The 21,470-nt window shown below is 45.2% G+C and overlaps 2 protein-coding genes across 3 annotated transcripts in view; one reads left to right on the forward strand and one right to left on the reverse strand.

The window, feature by feature from the left end:
• Positions 1–21,470, forward strand: part of ppih (peptidylprolyl isomerase H (cyclophilin H)) — a 54,937-nt gene that overhangs the window by 8,451 nt on the left and 25,016 nt on the right. The window contains exon 1 of one of the 2 annotated variants that reach the window (XM_088938222.1): positions 10,634–10,757. The exons of the other annotated variant lie outside the window; for it this stretch is intronic. Within the exon in view, the coding sequence (XP_088794348.1) occupies positions 10,716–10,757 (42 nt within the window). The 5' untranslated portion in view covers positions 10,634–10,715. Of the gene's footprint in view, positions 1–10,633; positions 10,758–21,470 lie in introns of those variants that run through there. 2 annotated transcript variants of the gene reach the window in all.
• LOC148817478 (putative G protein-coupled receptor 160) lies at positions 339–9,577 on the reverse strand. The gene is made up of 2 exons (XM_088938112.1): positions 9,481–9,577; positions 339–4,381 (listed from the first exon to the last, which is right to left on the reverse strand). Exon 2 carries the CDS (start codon positions 4,291–4,293, stop codon positions 3,166–3,168), a length of 1,128 nt encoding a protein of 375 aa, XP_088794238.1. The 5' UTR covers positions 4,294–4,381; positions 9,481–9,577; the 3' UTR covers positions 339–3,165.

Consider the following 21,470-nt stretch of genomic DNA (forward strand, 5'->3'; position numbering starts at 1 on the left):
GATGGTTTTGAAACCTACTGTACTGGATTTTCAGATCTGATACAAATTCGAGCATGTGGCTTTGTAAGAGTATTTCTTTTGAGGGTGCAGTCTTCAGATTCTGGAGAAGGACTACATGTATTCTGTCACATCAGGGACCTCACAAGATTAGAACGTTGTTTGTAGTCAAGCAGGAACAAAGACATAATTATGTTTCCCTTCACTTCTGAAGTATGCAGTCCTTTAAATTGTGCTGAACTGTTCCCTCACTGTGACAGGATTGTTTATACAGAAAGCTGACCACTGCTTGTTGTGATCCATGCTTTGTAGAGGTTATTAAATTCAAGATTAAACTGTTGTCCGTTAAATGGAGGTTTGCTTTTTATTGGTTTTCTTCTTTATACATCATCCAGCTTGAAGACCTTGTCAGTGTTCATGCCACTGGTACACAAAGAGTTGTGGGTGGCTGGAACAAGCTACACAGCTGTGCTGTCTAAATGGCTGGAGTGATTCTTGGATCCATTAGCTAATAAAATCCAAACAAGCTAGATGTGTTGAAAGGCGTCTGTGTTGTTTGCAAACATTATTTTGAGTGCTTAATTTTAAATATTAATACTACACATATATATGTAATACAATAATAAAAAACAATAGAAATATTTTCCAATTCCCCATTTTTACATAGTGGCTTTGTCACAAAAATAAACTCGGTAAACAATGCGATCATTAAACTTCACAGATTTAACTCTCTGTCGTGAATGTAAAGTTGTTGTTTTCTTATTTACAAAAGGATACAAACTGACAAAATTTCTCCGTGGGTGCAAGGACACACCGGAGTAAAATGTTAAGCTAGGATGAAAAACGAACAATTCTTTTTCAAATCTAAAAAAATAATACATTGGTGAGATTCATGTTTTCCACATCTGTTTTCATTTTTCACAATCACGGCGTACAAAGTCAGTACAGAAAGGTGCATAGTGTCCCAGCTTTGACAACCAAAGCAGACGTGAATTATCACTCAGAGTCATCCTCCGTGTTTCTAGTGTGAAGGGTTTTGCCGCACTTTTTCCGACCGCGGAAAGCATCAACAGCTTACAGAGTGCCTTAACGGTTGAACGGATAACTGATGTGGGAGTTTGTGTCGTCAGTGTCTTTGTTATGATGGTTTTTGAAGAGATGCATCACTCTGGGCAAACTTTTCGCAGGTTTAGGGATACCATTTCTCAACGCTTTGTTGCTCGGGATCTAGATATTTTATACTTTTTGACATGCAGCTGTCAGCTTGGTTCACTTGGGGGTCAGATTGTAGCTGGTTTGTGGGTTCTGCAGCGTGGCACACATCTAGTTCATTTCCGCTAAACTCTGTGGAGAATATGTCCGCGCATCCTAGGTGTCGGAGTCCCTGCTGTGGACATCTGCTGCCTCCTTTGGTAGTGGAAGCATTACAGGTACCTTCTTTTCCCACTCGAATGTATCTGATTTCGGACAGTCCCTTAGCCAACTTCCCCACACCCCACTGTCTCCAAGTCCACAAACTCCCAGGCCCCCTCAAGAATCTGTGCGAGAACAAAGAGTTGGTCTGCTGTTCCACAGCCAGGACAGAGTCCACATTCCTTCTCCTGTCTTTGGGGCTCAGCTGTCAGGCGGAGTCTTCTTTCCAGCGCCCTGGCACAGGCTTCCCCAGGGAGGCTGGGGATCCCTCTGTAGCTGGAACACCTTTTTAAAACTGGGGACCACCACCCCAGTCTGCCAATCCAGAGGCACTGTCCCGCCTTCCACGTAAACAGGAAGAGACACGTTAACCATGACCACCCAGCAGTGTCCTGCACCTTCAGCGTTACTGGCCAGATCTCATCCACTCCTGCTGCCCTGCCGCTACGGGTCTGTTTAATCACCTTCGAGACCCCAGCCACAGAAATGGACCCGGTCCCACCAGGGGCTTCAGGAGATCCTCAGAGTGCTCCTTTCACCTCTCAAAGTTTCTCCCGGCCTGGCTGGGAACGGCCTGGGCGACGTCCCCCCCTTCTCCTTCAGCGTCGTCGAATGGTCTGCTGGAACATCTTCCAGGCTGCCTGACAGTCGTTCTCCATGGCCTCTCGGAGAAGCCGTGAACTACAGTCCCTGGTGAAAATAGTTCAGATGCAAGATGCAAAAAAAAAAAATGTATTTACTGTCTGTAATACGTCTGTCTGTATTTACTCACAGGATAAGGTCGCACACCTGAGATGTCCAGCACCTGGAAGTCCTAAAGGACAAAAAGAAGTGGTGCTAATGAAATGACATAATTTATCTTGCTTGATTTGAGTGATAGTTACTGCTGGACCCAACATCCCTGCCTCTTGCACATGGAAAGATTCATGTTGTAGTACTTAAGAGTTGGTGTGTTTTAAGCTGCTGTGGAGTGACTGCGTGCTGCCTTGGTTTCTTTATACGTGGCTGAGCCAATACAGAGGATGAACACCGGTTCATTTTCATGGGGGGTTATCCTAGACTGCAACAGAGCAGGGCCGTTACAGTAATACAGCTCTCTGTGCCTGTGTGTTTCTTTCCTCGCTGGATGAAGTTCCTCTGCGTGTATCAGTCGGTCTTCCACTGTCTAGCATAGACTTCCAATGAAGTCAGATTAGTATAGCTAGCTTGGTAGGACTAATTAGGTTTTATAGGCATCGTTAGCAATGATGTTCTTGCAAGTATAGATCATAGAACGAGCTGGTATAAAGGTTTTCAGCAGAAAGGCAGGATTAGAGTGCACTGTTTCAAGAAGCAGAGGTTTCAGCATGGTTCCTCGGTACGAAGGAGGTTTTCTTGTGGCAAACGGCAGTTCTTGTCAGGAGTACAGTGTCGTAGCCTATGAGTATCCTCAGATAAGATAATCCTGCACGTATCTGCATGGTTGCCTATTGATGGGTCACACCCGTTTCAAATTGATTAATGTTTTTTTCCTGATTAATGTAAAAGGTTTTCTTTAAGCAAAGATTTCTGTAACACTTCTTCAAAGTATTTAACAGCAATGTACTAAACTGACCCACTGGACCATGTAGTGTGGTTGCAAAGATGAACAGATTAGCCTTTTGATCTAGACTGCTGCTAGTTACACCCCTGTGCTGGGTTTGATAGGCTACTTTGTCCTGTTGTCCTTCTGTTCACAGTTATATTCTGTACAGATCTCTCAGCTGAGGGATTGTGTTACACTAATAAAAGGTTTTTGTCTATTCTTTCGGACATGGTATGGATGCCCTGAGAGCCATTGTCCTGGAGGCTGTGGTCCATCTCTCTGCTGATACGCCAGAAAGCGCTCCAATTGCAGATGTCGTCTGGCGGGTTGCTGAGGGTGCCCAGGTGCCTGCATTTGACCCAGGACACCACCCCAATCAGGAAGCTGTTGGCACACAGCATCCATAGGAGGTTGACGTTCATATAGGAAGGGATGGCAAAGTCCAGAATTGTGCAGATGATGTTGATCATCAGAAAGGCAATCCAGTTGATCGTGAAGCCCAACGTGATGCTCAGTAGGAGCGGTGGGCCTTGCATTTCCTTTTGCTCTGCCGCAGACTGAGCGTGGTTCTTCCCGTCCTCAACCACCTCCTCTTCCTCCTGAGAGAGCTTTCTGTAGCTGAAGGCCAGGTCGCTGTGGAGCTGGTCTTCAGGAGCCTCCTTGAGCAGATCCAGGCTATAGAACTGCCTGAAAACCCTGGGCAGCTGCCTCCAGAAGTAAAGTGTGATGCCACAGCTGCCCAGGGTCACCCCTATGCAGAAGTATATGATCACTTTGGAGTCGAAGACGGGGCAGAAGAGGGCATTCTGTCCTTGGCGGAAGGTCCCCACTAGGACAGTGGCGTTGGTGTGGCGGTAAGCGTAAAACATGGCCAGCGCCCACACCAGCAGCACCTCTGCGATGTACAAGATGGCCCTCCTCCAGGACACTGGGTAGGGGTAAGAACGCAGGCTGCGGGCGTAGTCCAGAGCCCCCAGAAGGAGCACGGGCAGGGGCAGCTGACGGTAGGCTGTGGACGCGTGGGCGAGAATGTAGCACAAGGACTGGGGCGTGTCCACAAAGTCACTGATGAGCCACACAGTCGCTAACCCGCAGAGCAGCGCCACGTCAGCGAGGAAGAGGGACATGCAGAAGAAGCCCATGAAGGATTTCCGCATGCTCTTGAAGCTGGACATCGTCACCAGGGCATTCAGGACCACCTTAAAGAGCAGGACAGCCACAAACTGTAGCGTGTTGTCCTCCAGGAACGAGTCCTCCTTGTGCCACTTTGTCTTCAGTATGGCCATCATGCTTCGGATGGAGTTGCTGATGTTATGCATGTCCTGCCAGGCTCTGTTTGTCGAAGTCTCGGGTTCAGCCGGCAACTTTGATCATCCCCCTTGCTGTCCCCTCGCAGAAAGACGAAGCCTGTGAGGCACAGAGAGAACAATAAGTGGAACATCCACAAACACAAAGGGAGCAGGTGCAGGTTATTCTGGTCTGGGGAGTGTGGAGCACACAGGCTGCAGTGCAGATCCGGTTTTGGTCTTCGCTGGCTTTGAGTTGAGCGTTGAGCGTTGCTGTAATCTGCAAACACAGACATTTTGAAGGTGTCAAAACAACCCCTTCTGCCCCCCCCCCCCCCAAAACAAACAAGGAAGTCGAAGATTTGCTGTCTCAAACCAAGGAAGAAGTGGCTAGCGAAGAAAGGATAAGAACTGATGTCAACAAATTAGTATATATCTGCACATGCTCACATTTGTCCAGCACATGCTCTGAATGCCCGTCATACTCGCAGGAGAAACACATGAAAACGTACCAGGATGCCGTCCTGCTTAGAGCAATAGTTTCATGAAGTGTGAATGTCAGAGTGCCATCAGTGTACTGGGGCATTGTCTTCAGACAAAGCAGTTTTTCAAGATACTTCATTGTCTCTCGGAGTCGGTCAGGCTGAAAAACTGCCTGGGTTCTTGAGCAGATGGTGAATTGACATGACATTTGCATTACGCGTTTTTTTATGTATAACGTGATATACAAAATACGCTTCCATTATTGCTGATATTTTGTTAAAAAATGTTACTGTGTTTATTAGTACGTAGCTAATTAAAACTGGATTGAGGTAATTGATAGTTAACCATAACCTAACATAACATACCATGTTAGCAAATAAACCAGACATTTTATTTTACGATAAATTTTGATGTAGGCTGGAATTCACTGTGACTGCACCCAAGAAGCTGACAGATAAAAACTCTTCAACATGTAGGGTCATAGTTAATGATCAAATAGTTTATTTTTCTAAATAGTAACATTATGATTATTTTGGAACACAGTTGTTTTACCTAGTAATTTCTTATAGTGATTATAAGACGCAAGACTGTGCATACAATACGGTGCAGTGCTTTCGCAGAAAGACAGCAACAGCAAGGTGAGTTGCCTGTTATCCTGGAGAAACTGATCGGTAATACAAACAGGTACCCTGGCTTCTTTACTCAAAGGGTTGTGGGAGCATGGAACAGGCTACACAGTTTTGTTGTTGCAGCCAGTACCCTGACTTCATGCAAGAAACTGCTAGATGAGACCCTTGTGTCACTACCGGATAGGAAAGATGGGGCCAAACAGCCTTGTTTCATTTTCCCCATTCATATATCCAGCCCAACCCACTCCTAGATGGAATATTACCTTGCTCTGTATTCTGTAAGTGTGATCATGGCAGATAGTAACTGCACAATTTATCTGATTGACATCTGGAACTTTCGGAACACGTTAAATTGCAGTTATGTAAAATTTCTAGCTATTTGCCTTTATTAAAATAATTGCACAAGCTGAAGAATGATTTCCAGCGATTTTAGGCAAGGTGAATAATGCAAGTTCGGTGAAAGAGTGTGTAGTACTGTAGTGCTAGGGAGGTTGTGAATAAGCTAACTGCCTGGGGTTTACTGAGCATGCCCAAACTGCAGTATTCCACGGACACACACCTGTATTCAAACCCTTTGTCGCACTCTGCAGTGTGACTCAGCGAAATGTTCTATACCCTGGACCTGTAGTGCCCACCATCGCGAAACACCTCTCTTACAGTACAGTCTCATAGCAGAAATTGCTGCACCAGCCTTGCCACCTCAGCACCTTATGAACTTCTGTTACTCGCTGTTTTATTTTTGACCTTTTTTCTGATCTGGTTTTTTCCATATAGACTGGGCTTGGTAGAGGTTGGAGCCACTGTGTTTTGTCTGTTCTTACACAAGGAGGATCCTGGGTTGGGGTGATTAAAGGAAGGAACGAACCAAAGACAGGTTACAGACGAGCGGAGGCCATGCGGTCAAAGCTGAAGTACGAGCTTCATCCACATGGCTGGATAGCTTGCTCCATTCTCCCACAACCCTTTGTGTAAAGACATGCCTGCAGTTTACAGTGGGCAAGTTGAAGCCCTGGTGTCACTTAAAAGTCCAGACTGGGCTTATCCACGCTTTGGAGTTGCTTGTTCTAAAAGCAGATTCCACAGCTTTGTCACTTGAAACCTGGCAACACCTCTGATAATGCACAAGAGCTTTGCAAACTGTTCGTAATGAAGACCTATTTACGGTATGCTGTTATGAAGCACGAGACGGCAGTGCACAGGAACAAGAACGAAATGGAAACGACACAATGTTAAAGCCGCACAAAAGTCTTATCCACTGTAGCCTCTCTTGCATAGCAACCAAATGCTAAGCAACACTCCCATGTCACAGAGAAGCAGATAAGATTAAATCCAAACATTTGCTTGACTGTTTTTAGATTTTGTGCAGTCTTTCTTGCCCTACTGGAGATAAGTTGCTACGGTCTTGTGTGTTATTCCAGTTTTCTTGAATATGTCCTGTGGGTTGTTGTGCTGTTAGAACTGTTGGCTGCGACATCTGTAACTCATACATTTTACTTGAAACCTTGGTTACTGTCGGTATGACCACACGTTGACATTTTATCCCATACGTTTTATACCTTGTATGGTTTTATACCATACAAGGAATAAAATTGCGGCACACTCATTGTACGTGTGTATTTTCTTGAAATATTTTAGGAATGGTCATTTTTAAACAGCGCACAAGAGTTATATAAATGTAACTATTAATAATTCATTTTTCAATGTCTCAATATCACTTTCTCGTTGCTCTCTGGTGGTATCTTAATATTACTAAGTTTTGCGTGATTAAAATTGATATTAGTATCTTCTAGCAGAAGGTCAATTTTCCCACTTGCAAAAAGGACATTTTACAACCTGCTGTTTTGAATATAAAAGCAGTAGAACAAAAAAACATTTAAGCCAATATTTTTTCACCCACAATGAAATACTATATTCTGAGGTTTTATTGAATTTCTTATTTTTGGGGGGGAAATGAAAAGCCCCCTTTTCATTTTTCAAAAGCCAGATATGAACTTGTATTTAAGACAACAGGCTTGACAGGTCAGGTGTAAAGTACTTATAGGCTAGTCAGGTTTACGAGCACAAAACTGTGGGAAACGTAATACTGTTGAAACCCTAATTATTCCATGCTTTTCCATTACTGGACTGGTGTCATGCCTTGAAACTAAGCTACAGTGAAATGAAGGTTCAGCAGAAGCTGCTTAAAGGTTTAGGTTTGCAAAGCATCAGCCCTGCTGTTGTTTTCTTTTATTCCTCGGGTGTGTCTTTGATGAAGGAGTTTGCAGAAAGTCTCACACTGTGTTTTGCACAGTCTTGCTGTCAAAAAAAGGCACACCTTGAGCAACCAACCCATTAGCCCCTTACCGGGCCAACGTACTGCAAGTGGTTGCTGGTTAGATCCCAAAATCTCCTGTCACTTTTTCCTCTTTATTGTCAGATCCTGAGACGTGGGTTATGAAACTAAAGGCTAGAAAAACATGACCGTGTCTGACAGCACCTGGAATTAAACCGTAATCCAGTACTTTTACTCCAAACGCAGCAACACGTTTCGTTTATAGAACGAGCTTCACTGCTAATTTCTAATTCCTCTGTCATAACCTTTGAGGTTGTCTGTTGATTAATTTATCTTTCCAGAAGGAGTCACAGCTCACACCCCTATCTTTTTTTACGGCGATTTGGCCCCAGTGCAACTAGGAGATTTGCGATTCGAAATTGACCAGACAGAATTCACTACTGAGTTTTTTGGTGCCGCACTGGTCGCATTAGAAATGATACAACTGCACTGTTTCTTACCTTTGTGAGATGAGCATGGTTTTTCTTGTTTTGCCAGTAAATTAAAGCAAAAAATCGTACTCCACCCCCTGCTTTGGCGCTCTGAGCAACGCCTTTGGATTAATCACCTTTGCCAGTGGGGACAGGCATGTATCCATTTTCTAACCACTGTCTTCCAGTTCAGGGTCACTGTGGAGCCGGAGGCGATATCAAGCAAGCGGGCACAAGGCAAGGCACACACTCACACAGCAGCCAGTTTTCCCAAACGGCAAATAACCTGCCGGTATGTTTGTGGTCTGTGAGAGGAAGCCCATGTGAGCCCAGGGAGAACATACAAACTCCACACAGACAGCACCCCAGGTCTCGACCCAAACCCCCTGCTCCAGTGCTGAGAGGCAGCAATGTAGATCACTGCGCCGTACTGATGCCCATGTCTAAGTACACTTTAACGATAATTAATAAAACACGGGGAGAACATACAAACTCCATGCTGATAGCACCCCAGGAATCGAACCCAGGGCCCCAGCAATGTGAGGCAGGAATGCTAACCACTGTATCACCATGCTCCTGGCAAGTGAGACATTAATGGCAGAAACCTGGTTTTATTTAGAGACCGCAATCAGTATAATTCACTAGTAACCTGAAGCATTACAATTTCAAGCATACTTTATTTGAAAGATTTTAACTTGAATAATCTGCATTATACTTCCTCAACATCTTTTGCGTATCATTTCAAGAGGACATGGGTATTGTTCAGGTGAGATAATTTAGTCAGTGAAGGATTTGAATGAAAAACAGGGAACTGTATGACTGTCATTCCCAGTTCTCTGTACTTCAGTTCAGCCTTTGCGTGCAAACAGTAAAGAGGAAGAGAACTCCACAATTTGAGAACCGTTGATTCAAAACGAGTTTAATTGTATCAGATTCCAACTAAAATGGCAGAAACGTACACGACAGAATTCATAGATCGCAGAACTTATCTTTTATACTGCATTTTTTTAGAGTTAGGAACGCTGCTAACTCCCATGTCAAGCTAGAGAGTAACAATTGTGACACTGCTATAGAAGAGTGAAACACTTCGCTGATAAAACAAATGGAACCATGGTCTGGATGATCAGAAGTTATCATAAATAATAAAAATCATTTGCATCTCCTTTGTAAATAATAGAATTAGACTGCTTTTATTCATTTTGGATAATTAAAGGCACGGTTCACACCTCCCCGATTCTGGAAATTTGATACAGTTTCCTGGATGCGTACTTTTTAACCTTTTGTTTGTAATCCCTAGCTGTCTGCATACTGTACTTCGCAAAACTGCCTCAGTTTAGTGATCGGTGTATTTCGTTTAGAATCTCACCTGGAGTGAAGAGGCCGGGAAACGAGGTGTGTGTCTGCAGGCAGTTCTGGTCTCTGAGCTGAGTGACTGCTCCTGTGCAGGAGATCTCTGTCAGGGGACGGAGCTTACTCGCCCACACCTGTTCACTCACATGGCGACCAACCTAGCTGCAGGAGGGGCGGGGCTACGGTGGGCCTGGTCATGGGAGGGGCGGGGCTTTCCCAGCCTCCTCTGCTTGTGTCTTCTTGTCGTGAGCTGATCGTCTACCACGGCCCGCCACTGTTCACTTTACACGCGCTTTGTGAGGCCTTTTCTTTAGAAGCAGAAGTTGCTGAAGTGCATTTGCTGTGTGGAAGCAGGCCATGTTGGGCTCTTTGTGTCATATGAGAAAATGTGAAAGACTTGTTGAGAGATTCATGTGGTTTGAAGTTGACCAAAACAAAGGCTGAATAACAAACTGTTGGATCTGTACATTGGCGTTTTGAAGGCAGTGCCGACTGGGAGGCCTGGTTTGGAAGATATGCTGGGTATTGTACGGCAAGACCCACTACTTTAGACTCGTCTTGTGTTAGTTCTCTTAATGTTTGAGTTTTCCATGGCGCGTGCACTGCACTGGCCTCACAGTCATTTTATTCACCATCATTAAAGTTGTATTCTGATATGGGCACCATGATGGCACAGTGGGCACCATGATGCCTCGCAGCACTGGGGCTCTGGTTCAGTTCTGGATCTGGGGTGCTGTCTGTGTGGAGTTTGTCTGTTCACCCCGAGTTTGTGTGGGTTTCCTCCAGGGTGCTCCGGTTTCCTCCCACGGTTCAAAACCATGCTGGATGGTTAATTGGCTTCTGGGTTAAATTGGCCCTGGTGGGTTTCTGTCCGTTTGTGCTCTGCGATGGACTGGCGTCCCGTCCAGGGTGTACCCCGATGTGCACCCCTTGGCTTGCCATGATAGGCTCCTGCTCCCCAGCAACCCTAAATTGGATAAAGTGGTGAGAAACTGGAAGTATTTCAGTGTTTTTGTGCCTGTCACCTCACTCTTAATGCAACCTTTGCGTATATTGAGAACCACCCCTTTCCTTTCTTCCCAAGCATCCTGTTTTCCCGGTGGATTGTAGCTGAACCGGTCCTGCAGCAGACCAGCAGTCGAACTCCTGAGCACAGAGGGGCGTTAGAACCCCCCTGGCGGCCTCCAGCCCACGCCCTACACAAGTGCTCTGCTATGCGAGTAAATAGAAATACCAGCACCCTTCTTTTCAATGTTAGGTGCGAAGAAAGGGGGCCCTGAATGGCAGTTCAAGGTATTTATGAAAAGAGCTGCGACGCATGAGGAAAGCAATAGGAATTTAAATTTGAAGCAGTTCAGGTGGGCGAGAGCGTAGGCGTAGACTGCAAAGGAACAAGTAATAGGTTTATTCCCTTCTGAAAAGAGAAGGAAGGAAGCACAACATTTTGGCCGTGGAGCCTTTTTTAGGTGAGAAAGACGGGGCAGAAATTGAATGTAAATTTAAATTTGTCATTGTCTGTCTGCAGGCAGTGAAATGAGACCGTGCAGTCTTTGGCAGAGTAGGCAGCAGTGTAGAAAACAGGCACAGGTATTATTTTGCATGTGCTGGTCTCACTCCAGCTGCATAGTTCTGCACACGGTCCTTCTCTCCACTTCAGGAAGAAATAAAGACCGGATCTGGAGAAAATCGAAATTGTTCGCCGTAATACACGAGTGGCGTTCTGCTTCTGCGCTCTTGACTTTAGGACACCCCTGCCTTTGTTAAAGGTAGCCATGTTGTGAAGTTAATCTCTCAGTTGTCGGTGTTGGCTTGTGTGTGTGTGTTCTGTGATGGATTCCTATCGAGGGCAGGGCAAAAAATAAGCTGCTCTCAGATGACTGACGCATGTGTTCAAAATGCTGTATGATTGGGGTCTTGTTCTGTTTACCTGTAAGAGTTATGCATGGCTGTTTTCTTTAGATTTGCCGGTTTTTATTTTGTTATGTCACTGGTTTGTTTTTTGCATCTGGGCTCGTGGCTGTGAACCCCATAACCTTGCACAGGGGAGAATTCTGGACAGCCCCCCAGCACCTCACAGGTAACACAGCCCTGTCTGGTGGAGAGCTGCCTCCCTCACTGACAATCGTGATCAGATGATCTTGCAGATGAAGAGCATTTGAAAGGGAAGAAGTAGAGCCCATTTGCTGATCTTGCTACACTTACAGTTTGGTGCGTAGTTTAGTGGCGAGAGTAGTTTAAAAGGCACAGATACCTGTTTGTGCTCTGCTCCGGAGCTCCCTGTGGGTGCAGTGTGCTGCCGGTGAGAGCTCTTTCCTTCGTGGCATAACCGCACCACCTTCTGTCAGGCACAGCACTGGAGCTCAGTCCCAAGACTTGGCCTGGAGTTCCTCTGATCCGATTCTCTGAGCACTGCCCTGTAGCAGCAGTTCTTCCAGACAAATGAATCTCTTCATCAGAGTCCCAGAGAGGCAAAGCCCTTCTCCAACCTGTGGCAGCTGGTGTATGCCTGAGCCTGGCACTGTTCATTTCCTGCAGCCGCAGTGAATCTTAATGGGCAGATTGACAGAAAGCCTTGAGCTCTTTTAACACAAAAGCCTGCAAACACAGATGCTTGGATGGGCTGTGTGCAGATGATAAAGAAAAGTCACAATTAGGGTCACTGGTACCTATTGGTACTATTGGTTGCTTGCTGAGATGAGCTTCACCTCCCCTGCTGCTCTAAAAATGGATGAACAGGTTAGAAAATGAATGGATGGATGAATAGTCTACAGACTGTAAGCAGCTATTTTACTTTATTCTGTATCTCTTTTGCTGCCTGTGCATGTGTACTATATCCTTATTCTATGTCACCCTTTCCTATTGTCACCTTACAGTGCATAAAGCCTTGAAAAGGTGTTTTCCAATGTAATGAATAAAAAGAAATGAGTTGGAATAGCTCATGCTGTGATAAAGTAAAATGACAACAGGCCACTGCATACTTAGGTGAAGTACTGTAGTGAAGTGCAGCACTGTATAGGACGTACACGGGCACTGCCATAGGATTTGTGAGGGACGTGTGATATTTTGCACAGAACTTTGCTTCGTATTTCATGTTGAAGATCTTTACTTATTTATCGCTATCCAGTCAGAAGAAATGTTTCAGAAATGGCAAAAACCAGGCCTACACAGTATGAAGTGAACTGCTCTATACTGGTTGTGGAAAGTTGCCTGAGCTTCCTTCCTTACAACAGAAACTTGTAATCAGGGGAAGACAGGATTAACGAAACGATGGTCAGAATTTCTTTGAAGCAATGAATTATGAATTAACTTGTATCTTTTGCTAAGACTGCCTTGCTCACTCGCTGTCACAGTTCTTGTCTGAGTCCTTAGTTACTTTATCTTTTGGAAAGTCAGTAACGAGGAATTTTATCAGTGCTTTGGCAGAATGCCTGATGAGTTCATTAGGCTGAATGCAGTCATTTTCCTCAAACCTGGCTGAAGACATAAGGAACAGGGTGCGATCATTTTAAAAGCAACTATTTTTGGAGAGAGCACCTTGCTGTTCGCAAACACGAGCTCCCACAATGCTCCCTATATTCGTACGTTGAAAAAATAGGTGTAATATTGAAAATGAGCAGCATTTTACTGCAGTTTACAATCATTTGCGGACTGGAAAGAAACTCCTTGTTGTTTGACAGAATGTCCCATTGGATCTCTGTGTAGCTTTGAAAGCAATCATCTGTCATTAGTGAAAAAGCATGTTGCGTGAGGCACTAGAAACATTTGGCTACCTTGGTCTCAGGTTGAGTGAGATTAGATTTGAGTATCATCTGCATACAGATGGTAATTCAGCCAGTGACATTTGAAAGGGAAACTGCAGTCCCCGTTTCTCTGACTGATTAAATCTCGGTAACAAAATAAATGAAGTGACGGTATCACAGAATTTTGATAAATTCTGAATTAACTTTGTGAAAGTACCTTATGGTCGCCATGTTGTCTCAAACCGCTGGTCTTGCCACGAGCGATAGTTCTTGTGAATCGTGCCATAAAATGGCCCTTCCTGCTCACTAGTCACTGTAAGCAAAAGGGGAAACTTGGTTTCCAAACATCGTTAACCCTAAAACAGAGGAACGGATCAGCAGAAAGATAAACTGTTTCCTTTTCCAAGGGATATTCAACTAGTCAAGAGATGGTAAACATATCAATATTAAACGGAAGAAGTCCCTGTCAAACTCCGGACGTAACCAGTCTAACCAAGAAATAAAATTTCAGGGTTCAGGAAGATGTGATTTCCTCAGTTTATGGGAAGTTTAAGAAATGCCAAAGATCCCTTCAGCTAGGTAACCAGAGTGACAAGATGCACAGATATTTTCATATTTTGGGGTTAGAAAGAATCAGCATTGATGAGCGGATTTCAAACCACAATGAAAGTAGAATGTGCACAGTAACATGTAAAACCTCCAATTTACAGTACATCACAAAATAGACCAAATCTCCAGGTAGGCACAGCACCATATTCTGCTATTGTGAATGAGGTGACATAAGTTCCGGTGATGTGTGCGTCCCTATGACATTGTAAACCAGCAGGCTTGTGAATACATCTCTTTGAATCCAATAGAAATATTGCTCTTTGACCTCGAAACGGTTTTGATGACCAATACAACTTGGTAGCTCTGCATGCAGTTCACGGTGGAACATTTCTGCGGTGAAACGTCTGCTGCACAACCTGTATTTTTTCGCTCGTACATCACAGTACATTAGTCATTACACTCACTAGTGAGCAGGAAGGGCCGCTTCACATCACAGTACATTAGTCATTACACTCACCAGTGAGCAGGAAGGGCCGCATCAGTTCGTAGGAACTCTCGCTTGCCGGTGGCAAGACCAGGGGTTTTTGACAAAATGGCAACTTATAGTGCTTTCTCAAAGTTCACAACTTTGTGATTAATTCAAAATGTGTTTGATTTTTGTATACCATCAATGAATTTATTTTGTTACTGAGATTTAACAACCAGTCGGAGAAACTTAGATTGCTGTTCCCCTTTAAGATCGCAGGTGTATGAAAATCATCCAACCACGAGCAACATCATTAGCAAGTCTAAAGGGAGGTTTCAGTTCTGTGGAAGTGCCTAAAGCTGGAGAAATATTTCTCAATAACACGAGAAGGAAACAAAAGGAGATGCCGGTTAAGTAGTGCTCCTTGTGACACGGTGTGGTAGCAAAACCTGCTTGGAAGTGAACAGACTTGATACAAGAGTGCTCCTGCAAAACACCCAAGAGCTAGCATAAACAGGAGCAGACCCTAGCCAACAGGACAGTCTCTGGCAGCATGGTGTCATATCAGGCAGGGCCTGACGTGTACGTCTCTGCGCATGGACTCGATGTTGGAGAGTGGGGTCGCGTCTGCCTGTTTCTCAGAGCTCTATACTGAGCAGGTGGTGTAGCTGCAGCTCCCCAGCAGAGACCTCCACCTGAGGGGCCGACACTCACTAGGAAGAAAGGGAGACTTGGGAACAGGCAGGTGTCACTAGGTTTGATTTGAAGTTTGGTGTGAAGGTGTTCATACAGAGTATGAACACCCTGCTGGCATACAGCCTGTGAGGAGATCAGGTAGGAATCAGTCTTATATACCAGGGACCTTAGGGCTCGATTTTGGTATTCAACATCCTGAAATCCATTGGTAATACTTTTAATAATAATAATAATAATTGCTTACACTTACATAGCGCTTTTCTGGACACTCCACTCAAAGCGCTTTACAGGTAATGGGGATCCCCTCCACCACCAGTGTGCAGCCCCACCTGGATGATGCGACGGCAGCCATAGTGCGCCAGAACGCTCACCACACACCAGCTCTCAGTGAGGAGGAGAACAGAGTAATGAAGCCAATTCATAGATGGGGATTATTAGGAGGCCATGATTGGTAAGGGCCAATGGGAAATTTGGCCAGGACACCGGGGTTACACCCCTACTCTTTTAGAGAAACGCCCTGGGATTTTTAATGACTAAACCTCGGTTTTACATCTCATCTAAAGGACGGCGCCTTTTTACAGTATAGTGTCCCCGTCACTATACTGGGGCATTAGGACCCACATGGACCGCAGGGTGAGCGCCCCCTGCTGGCCCCACTAACACCACTTCCAGCAGCAACCTTAGTTTTTCCCAGGAGGTCTCCCATCCAGGTGCTGACCAGGCTCACACCTGCTGAGCTTCAGTGGGCTGCCAGCTGTGAGTTGCAGGGTGATATGGCTGCTGGCTTTTCTTAATTCAGCAGCACAAACACATGGGAAATGCAAGGGAAAGTCAAGTCTGGGAGCATTCAGGACAGAATTGTGGGGATCTGGGTCAACCCTCCATGTTGCTCAGGCTGACTGTGTGGGATCCCTCTAGATCTAGCTTGATGGAAGTGTTGGATCATCTAAGAGCAGGATGGGTTTGAATGGGATCGGCTCATTTGTCACCTGTCTTATGTTGCAGCCAGTGCAGTGCGTGCGTCTCTTACTGTTTCTGTGCTTTTTACTGTGTTTAGCCTCTGAGGTCTTGCAGCAAACATGACTGAAAAAAGAATGAAGATTACTGCATATGTACATTTTGTCTGTACACAGTATTGGGTGTAAACATTTCACGTCACCACAAGGCTGCAGACACATCTTCGCAGATATCGTATTTAATACTGACAGCTGCAAAGCACCTGTTTTGGTCTGTGCCTTTTATCTAATCTAGAAATATCGCAGCCTGGTTTAGCACGAATAGCTCGTTAGATATATATGTCTAATATAAGTTGTCTTAGTCTAAAAAATAGGTGGGTTGTATCAATCAGAAGGATATTTACAGGGAGCAATTACTTGGTCTTACGATTGTGACTGTACATCTCTGTTCCTATTGAAATTAAATTTTCCAGCTCTTCCTTGTTAGGCCAGCGGTGGAACGTGGAACTAAAACACAGGGAGGAACATTAGTAATGCTTGTCGATTTAATCTGCCTTTTCCTTTGTGTAACAATAGCATCTACTGTATGTGCAGAACAGGGAGGCACAGTGGTCAGCATCGCTGCCTCACAGCGCTGGGATCCTGATTCAGTTCCTGGCCTGGGGTGCTGTCTGTGTGGAGTCTGTATGTTCTCCCCGTGTTCACATGAGATTCCTCCCACAGTCCAAAGACGTGCTGGCAGGTCAAGTGGCTGCTGGGGAGATCGGCCCTGGTGTGAGCGTGTGTGCCCTGCGATGGGCTGGTGTCTCATCCAGGATGAAGAAGCAGTCGGAAAGAGCATGGATGCACAGTGTCTTAAGAGGGTGACGTGTATCAATATTGTTAGACTGACATACAGTAAGCAGCAATAGTACAAACAGCAATATAATAGTAGAGAATATGCTTTCAGGTGGAAACTGGATGCTTGGTACCACTTGTTGGGGTTGGAACTTGCTTGACTCGTGGCAGAAATGCCCGACCTCGTGGTACCCCTGAGTAACTGCTGATGTGACGTCACGTCAGCCTGAGCCCGTGACAAGACAGATATCCGCCAAATAAACGTGACTGTAAAGTCAGTCAGGCTGCTGTCTGGGGCGCAGTGACATGTTAAATAAGGAATTGGGACGGAGTAAATAAAGGTAGCTAATTCCAGTAATATTCTGATTTGGTTTTTGATTCTGGAGCAAAAACCGTATGTGTGTTTGTGTAGTTCTTTAAAAATGTCTAAAAAAGCAGCGTGTGCTGGGATAGGGCAGAAACAAGTAGCAATCTTATACAAATAAATAATGAAAGGGAATGTTGTCAGACTGTTTGTGATTATGTCATAGTGGAGTGGTTGTGTATAGGCAAAGGTAATATGAGAACGGCTTCAGCAATGTTATTTTGGATCATCTATTTTTGTGATTCGCTGGGGGTGGAAGAATATTTTGATTTGATATCTGAAACCTTAGTGTTCCTCCACTGTCCTCCCACAGTGCTGGGGCCCTGGTGTCAAATCCTGGGGTGCTGTTCACGCGGACACTTCACTTTTCCTCAATTCCATTTCTGTCCTAAAACACAGCCATGCCATCAAACATCCTCCATGTTTTCTAATAATCCTAACCCTAACCCGAGCTAAGGGTTTTGGGAGGTTAGGGTAGAGGTTTCCATCAAAGAATTAATGCAAACGTCCACTTATTGGAGCAGAAAATAAAACTCAGAGCATCAAAATATTAGTTTGAAAAGACTAAGCAACCTTGCCAAACCAAAGGAAATGCATCATCTGTGGTAAAATTCTGTTTTTGGAAATTTCGTGTTGAATGGTATTCTCGGTGAGCACGATTTCAGGGTTAAATAGGTTTAAGAGTCAGGAGAACCCAAGAAATAAATCTTAATCTTAATAAATACATCTTAGCTCTATCTGACAAGTATTGTATGTTCACCCTGTGTTTGAGTGGGTTTCCTCCAGGTACTCCAGTTTCCTCCCAGCAAAGACATGCTGGGAGTTGAAGCGCTTTCTGGGAAACTTGGCCCAGGTGTGAGAGTGGACCGGCAGTCCACCCAGGCTGTACCCTGCCTGGTGCCCGTTGCTTGCCAGGATAGGCTCAGCGACCAAGAATTGGATACAGTGGTTAGAAAATGGATGGATCTGTGCCTTGTCAGGATCAAGCGATCTTCAGATTAGCACATGTGAGCCTGTTGACTCTTACGTGCTGGAGTGGCATGGCAGTCTCGCGTCTCCTGGGCCCCGGGTTCGATTCCAGCCCGATATGCCTTCTGTGTGGGGTTAGCTTTTTCACATTTTGTCTCCGTGGTCCTGCAGTCTGCGCTGTACAGGTTACTTGGCGTCTCTACATTAACCTGGAGCGTGTGAGAGAGCACACGGGCGTGTGTGCTCTCCAGAGGGTTGGCGTCCTGTCCAGGAAGTTCTACTGACGGGCTCACTCTGCCCTCCTGGCTTATTCTCTGGCTCTTGATCAAGAAGTTATAAAAAAAAAATGAATCGGTTCACTACTCAAGTTATTAGAAGGTCAGAGTCCTGTAAAGCAAGGTGTTCAGGCACTAAAGTGGAGAACCCCTTAAAGTTCATCCAGAAGCACCTCTCTAATATTGGTGAATACAGACTCCCCCACCCCTCTTCTGTGTATCTGACAGTCGGGCATTCATTGTATTTATTCTGGCTCATTACATGCAGCCTTCTTGGTATGCATTGCTTTTCGCTTGCATTTTCATTTGCATGTAGAAAACAAGAGCGTGTACTGCATGTGGTCAGGTTGGAGCTTTGAACTGGTACTATTTGTGGCACAAATTCATTTGTGCTTTCCAGCCTGAGGAGATGTATTGTCACTCCAGACAGGTGATACTGTCACTCAGGGAGCTGTTGCAGAGTCAGAGAGCCTCCAGACAGGTGATACTGTCACTCAGGGAGCTGTTGCAGAGTCAGAGAGCCTCCAGACAGGTGATACTGTCACTCAGGGAGCTGTTGCAGAGTCAGAGAGCCTCCAGACAGGTGATACTGTCACTCAGGGAGCTGTTGTAGTGACAGAGCCTCCAGACAGGTGATACTGTCACTCAGGGAGCTGTAGCAGAGTCAGAGAGCCTCCAGACAGGTGGTACTGTCACTCAGGGAACTACTGTAGTGACAGAGAGCCTCCAGACAGGTGATACTGTCACTCAGTGAGCTGTTGCAGAGTCAGAGAGCCTCCAGACAGGTGATACTGTCACTCAGGGACCTACTGTAGTGACAGAGAGCCTCCAGGCAGGTGAAACTGTTACTCAAGGAGCTGTTGTAGTGACAGAGCCTGCAGACAGGGAATATTCTTCATTTCTACTCATGTCCAAAGCGTGCACTACAATACAACTGAATTGACCATCGTGAAAAGCATCTGTATCCTGGATTCTCCTCTTTTGACCTTTTACGAAATGTCATGGGATAATGCAGTCCTGTGCCTCAGGTGCAGGGCTGTAAACGCTGATGGTGCCATCGCTGACAGACGAGCAGGTTTCCTGTTTTTTAAGTGCCCCTTTGCGACTCACTGTGTGTTCCCAAGGGGGAGCATCTCAGGAGGACTGGCTAAACTGATTTTTGTGTGACTTGTTTCCCAAAATTGTCAAGTGTTTTTTTTTTTTAAATCATGTTAGATTGTGCAGCACTTGTGATTTTCTTACATGCAGTCTAAGAATAATCTATTTTATTTAGGTTAAGAGCTGAAATGCTTATGCACAAGAACAGCTGACTTGAACTGAAGTCTGCAGGCCTCAAGGTTGAGTAAAAGAAAGGCTGCTGTTTTAGCCATGAGTTTACATTGCCGTTTGATTTGGTTTTTTTTTTTAGGAAAGGTCTTAAACAAGGATTTCAGTCCGGCTTCCCTCTTGGTCGGTGAAAAAGTTCAGTAACTCTAATTAAAAGGCTTCGGAGAATATAGTGTTGGATGTTGGATTTGCCATCAGGTGTTGTCTGGAATGAGAGAGTATTTTGTCGGCTACATGCAAGGAGGCTGGCGTTGCTCACATTTTCCGTGTTGTTTTGGTGGCTGAAATGCAAACGTGTCTATGTAAATATCCAGACAGCCAGGCTTGGCGGAACGCCTCTCAGAAATATTAAAATTATTTCTTTTACATTGCATAAGGTGGGCGGGGCACTTTGCCGTGCTGCCTCAGTTCTGGAATTCAGACGATGGGGCCAGTTTGTTCCGGATTAAACACAGAACAATCCAGTTTGACGTTCTGAAAAAGGGCCACGCGAGTCTCTAATAAAATTAAGTGTGATGATCACAATGAACTCAATTTCTGTAGCTCTAACTGTAGCAGTTACTGTAGCACCGCACAGAACAGAAAAGGCACTTCTCCAGCAGTAGCCACAGGTACAGTTATTTGACCTTTAGCTAAATAGTCCCCCAACCTTGACTGTTCCATAGATATCGGCATGGCTTGTTCACTGACCAGTGGCACTGCTGCAGTCTCCTTCCCAGTTGTGTGCGTAATGACATTGATACTCTGCTGAACAGCCTTTTGAATTGCTGGAAACTACGGGTCTGAATGAATCACGTGTCCTTTTTCCACAGCCCTTATCTTTCTTCTTTTCCTCGCGCTGCCTGGGGCTGTTTTTAATACCTGGGCACTGTCAAGTAGCTCCGCTGACAGATGGGTAGCCTCAGCTCCCACTTTGCGGGACATAGCATCATTGTGCCAGGGCGTTTTTCTATGAGCTGGGTCAGGATGTGTGCAGGGCAGCATGGCCCGAGTTGCGCTTCGTTTAAAACTCCTAAGTTGCTCAGGGTTTAATAAGGTCTCCAAACTGCTTTTAAGAGGTTAGGGAGTGGCTTAGAGAACAGAGGTCAAAGCTGGCCTTAAATCCCGGGTGGATACCTCATAGTTCAGTGTTAGCTGTCCTTGATTGGCTGTTGTCACTCAACGATGGACAGGTTCCAAAAGGAGGCCACTGGCTTGTCTGGTTCTCAAAGGTCCACCATGCTTTCTGCTCACTTGCAGTGCGTAGAGCTGGCAGACGTACATAGATCTAAGTGTTACAAGCGTCTGTGTGCTTAACTTAACGTTTTGGACTGCATGATTTGATGAAATTAACTCTACTTTAAACAAGTCGTGGAAGATCGCGCACATCTCTTTCTTTTCCTCGAAGGGCAGGGATGAAGAGAGCTCTGTGGTGTCTGACAGCATGCCCAGCTTTAAAGCAGACCAGAGATCAAGTTGGCTTGTGGTGATGAGGATGGCAAAGTAAGACTCAGGAGGGCACAGAACAGGGAGCTGCTCTTGGATATAGAGGGAGTGTCCGAGCTGGTGCTCAGGCTCCAGACTTGAGCATGTACTGTTCCCTCTTAAAAACATTCTGAAGATTAACCAGGACAAACAAAGTTAAGCCTCTGCCTTGTGTTGGAGGTGAACACCTATTGAATGTTTTGTATTGGTGCCTTTCAGATTGTTTTTTTAAGAATTAGATTAGAGTTTGCCCAGTGCTTTTGGAATGCTGTTTAAACAGTATATGGCTCACAAGACTGCCAGGCAAACAATGTTTGAGACATAGTGGGACTTAACACAGGGATTAAAAATATTTACCCTGCAC

Source organism: Atractosteus spatula, chromosome 20 (genome assembly GCF_055471065.1).
Source record: "Atractosteus spatula isolate fAtrSpa1 chromosome 20, fAtrSpa1.hap1, whole genome shotgun sequence".
NCBI lineage: Eukaryota > Metazoa > Chordata > Actinopteri > Semionotiformes > Lepisosteidae > Atractosteus > Atractosteus spatula.

Bases quoted from the DNA above. Each gene is read 5' to 3' on its own strand.
- LOC148817478 (XM_088938112.1), bottom strand. From the start codon at position 4,293: ATGCATAACATCAGCAACTCCATCCGAAGCATGATGGCCATACTGAAG.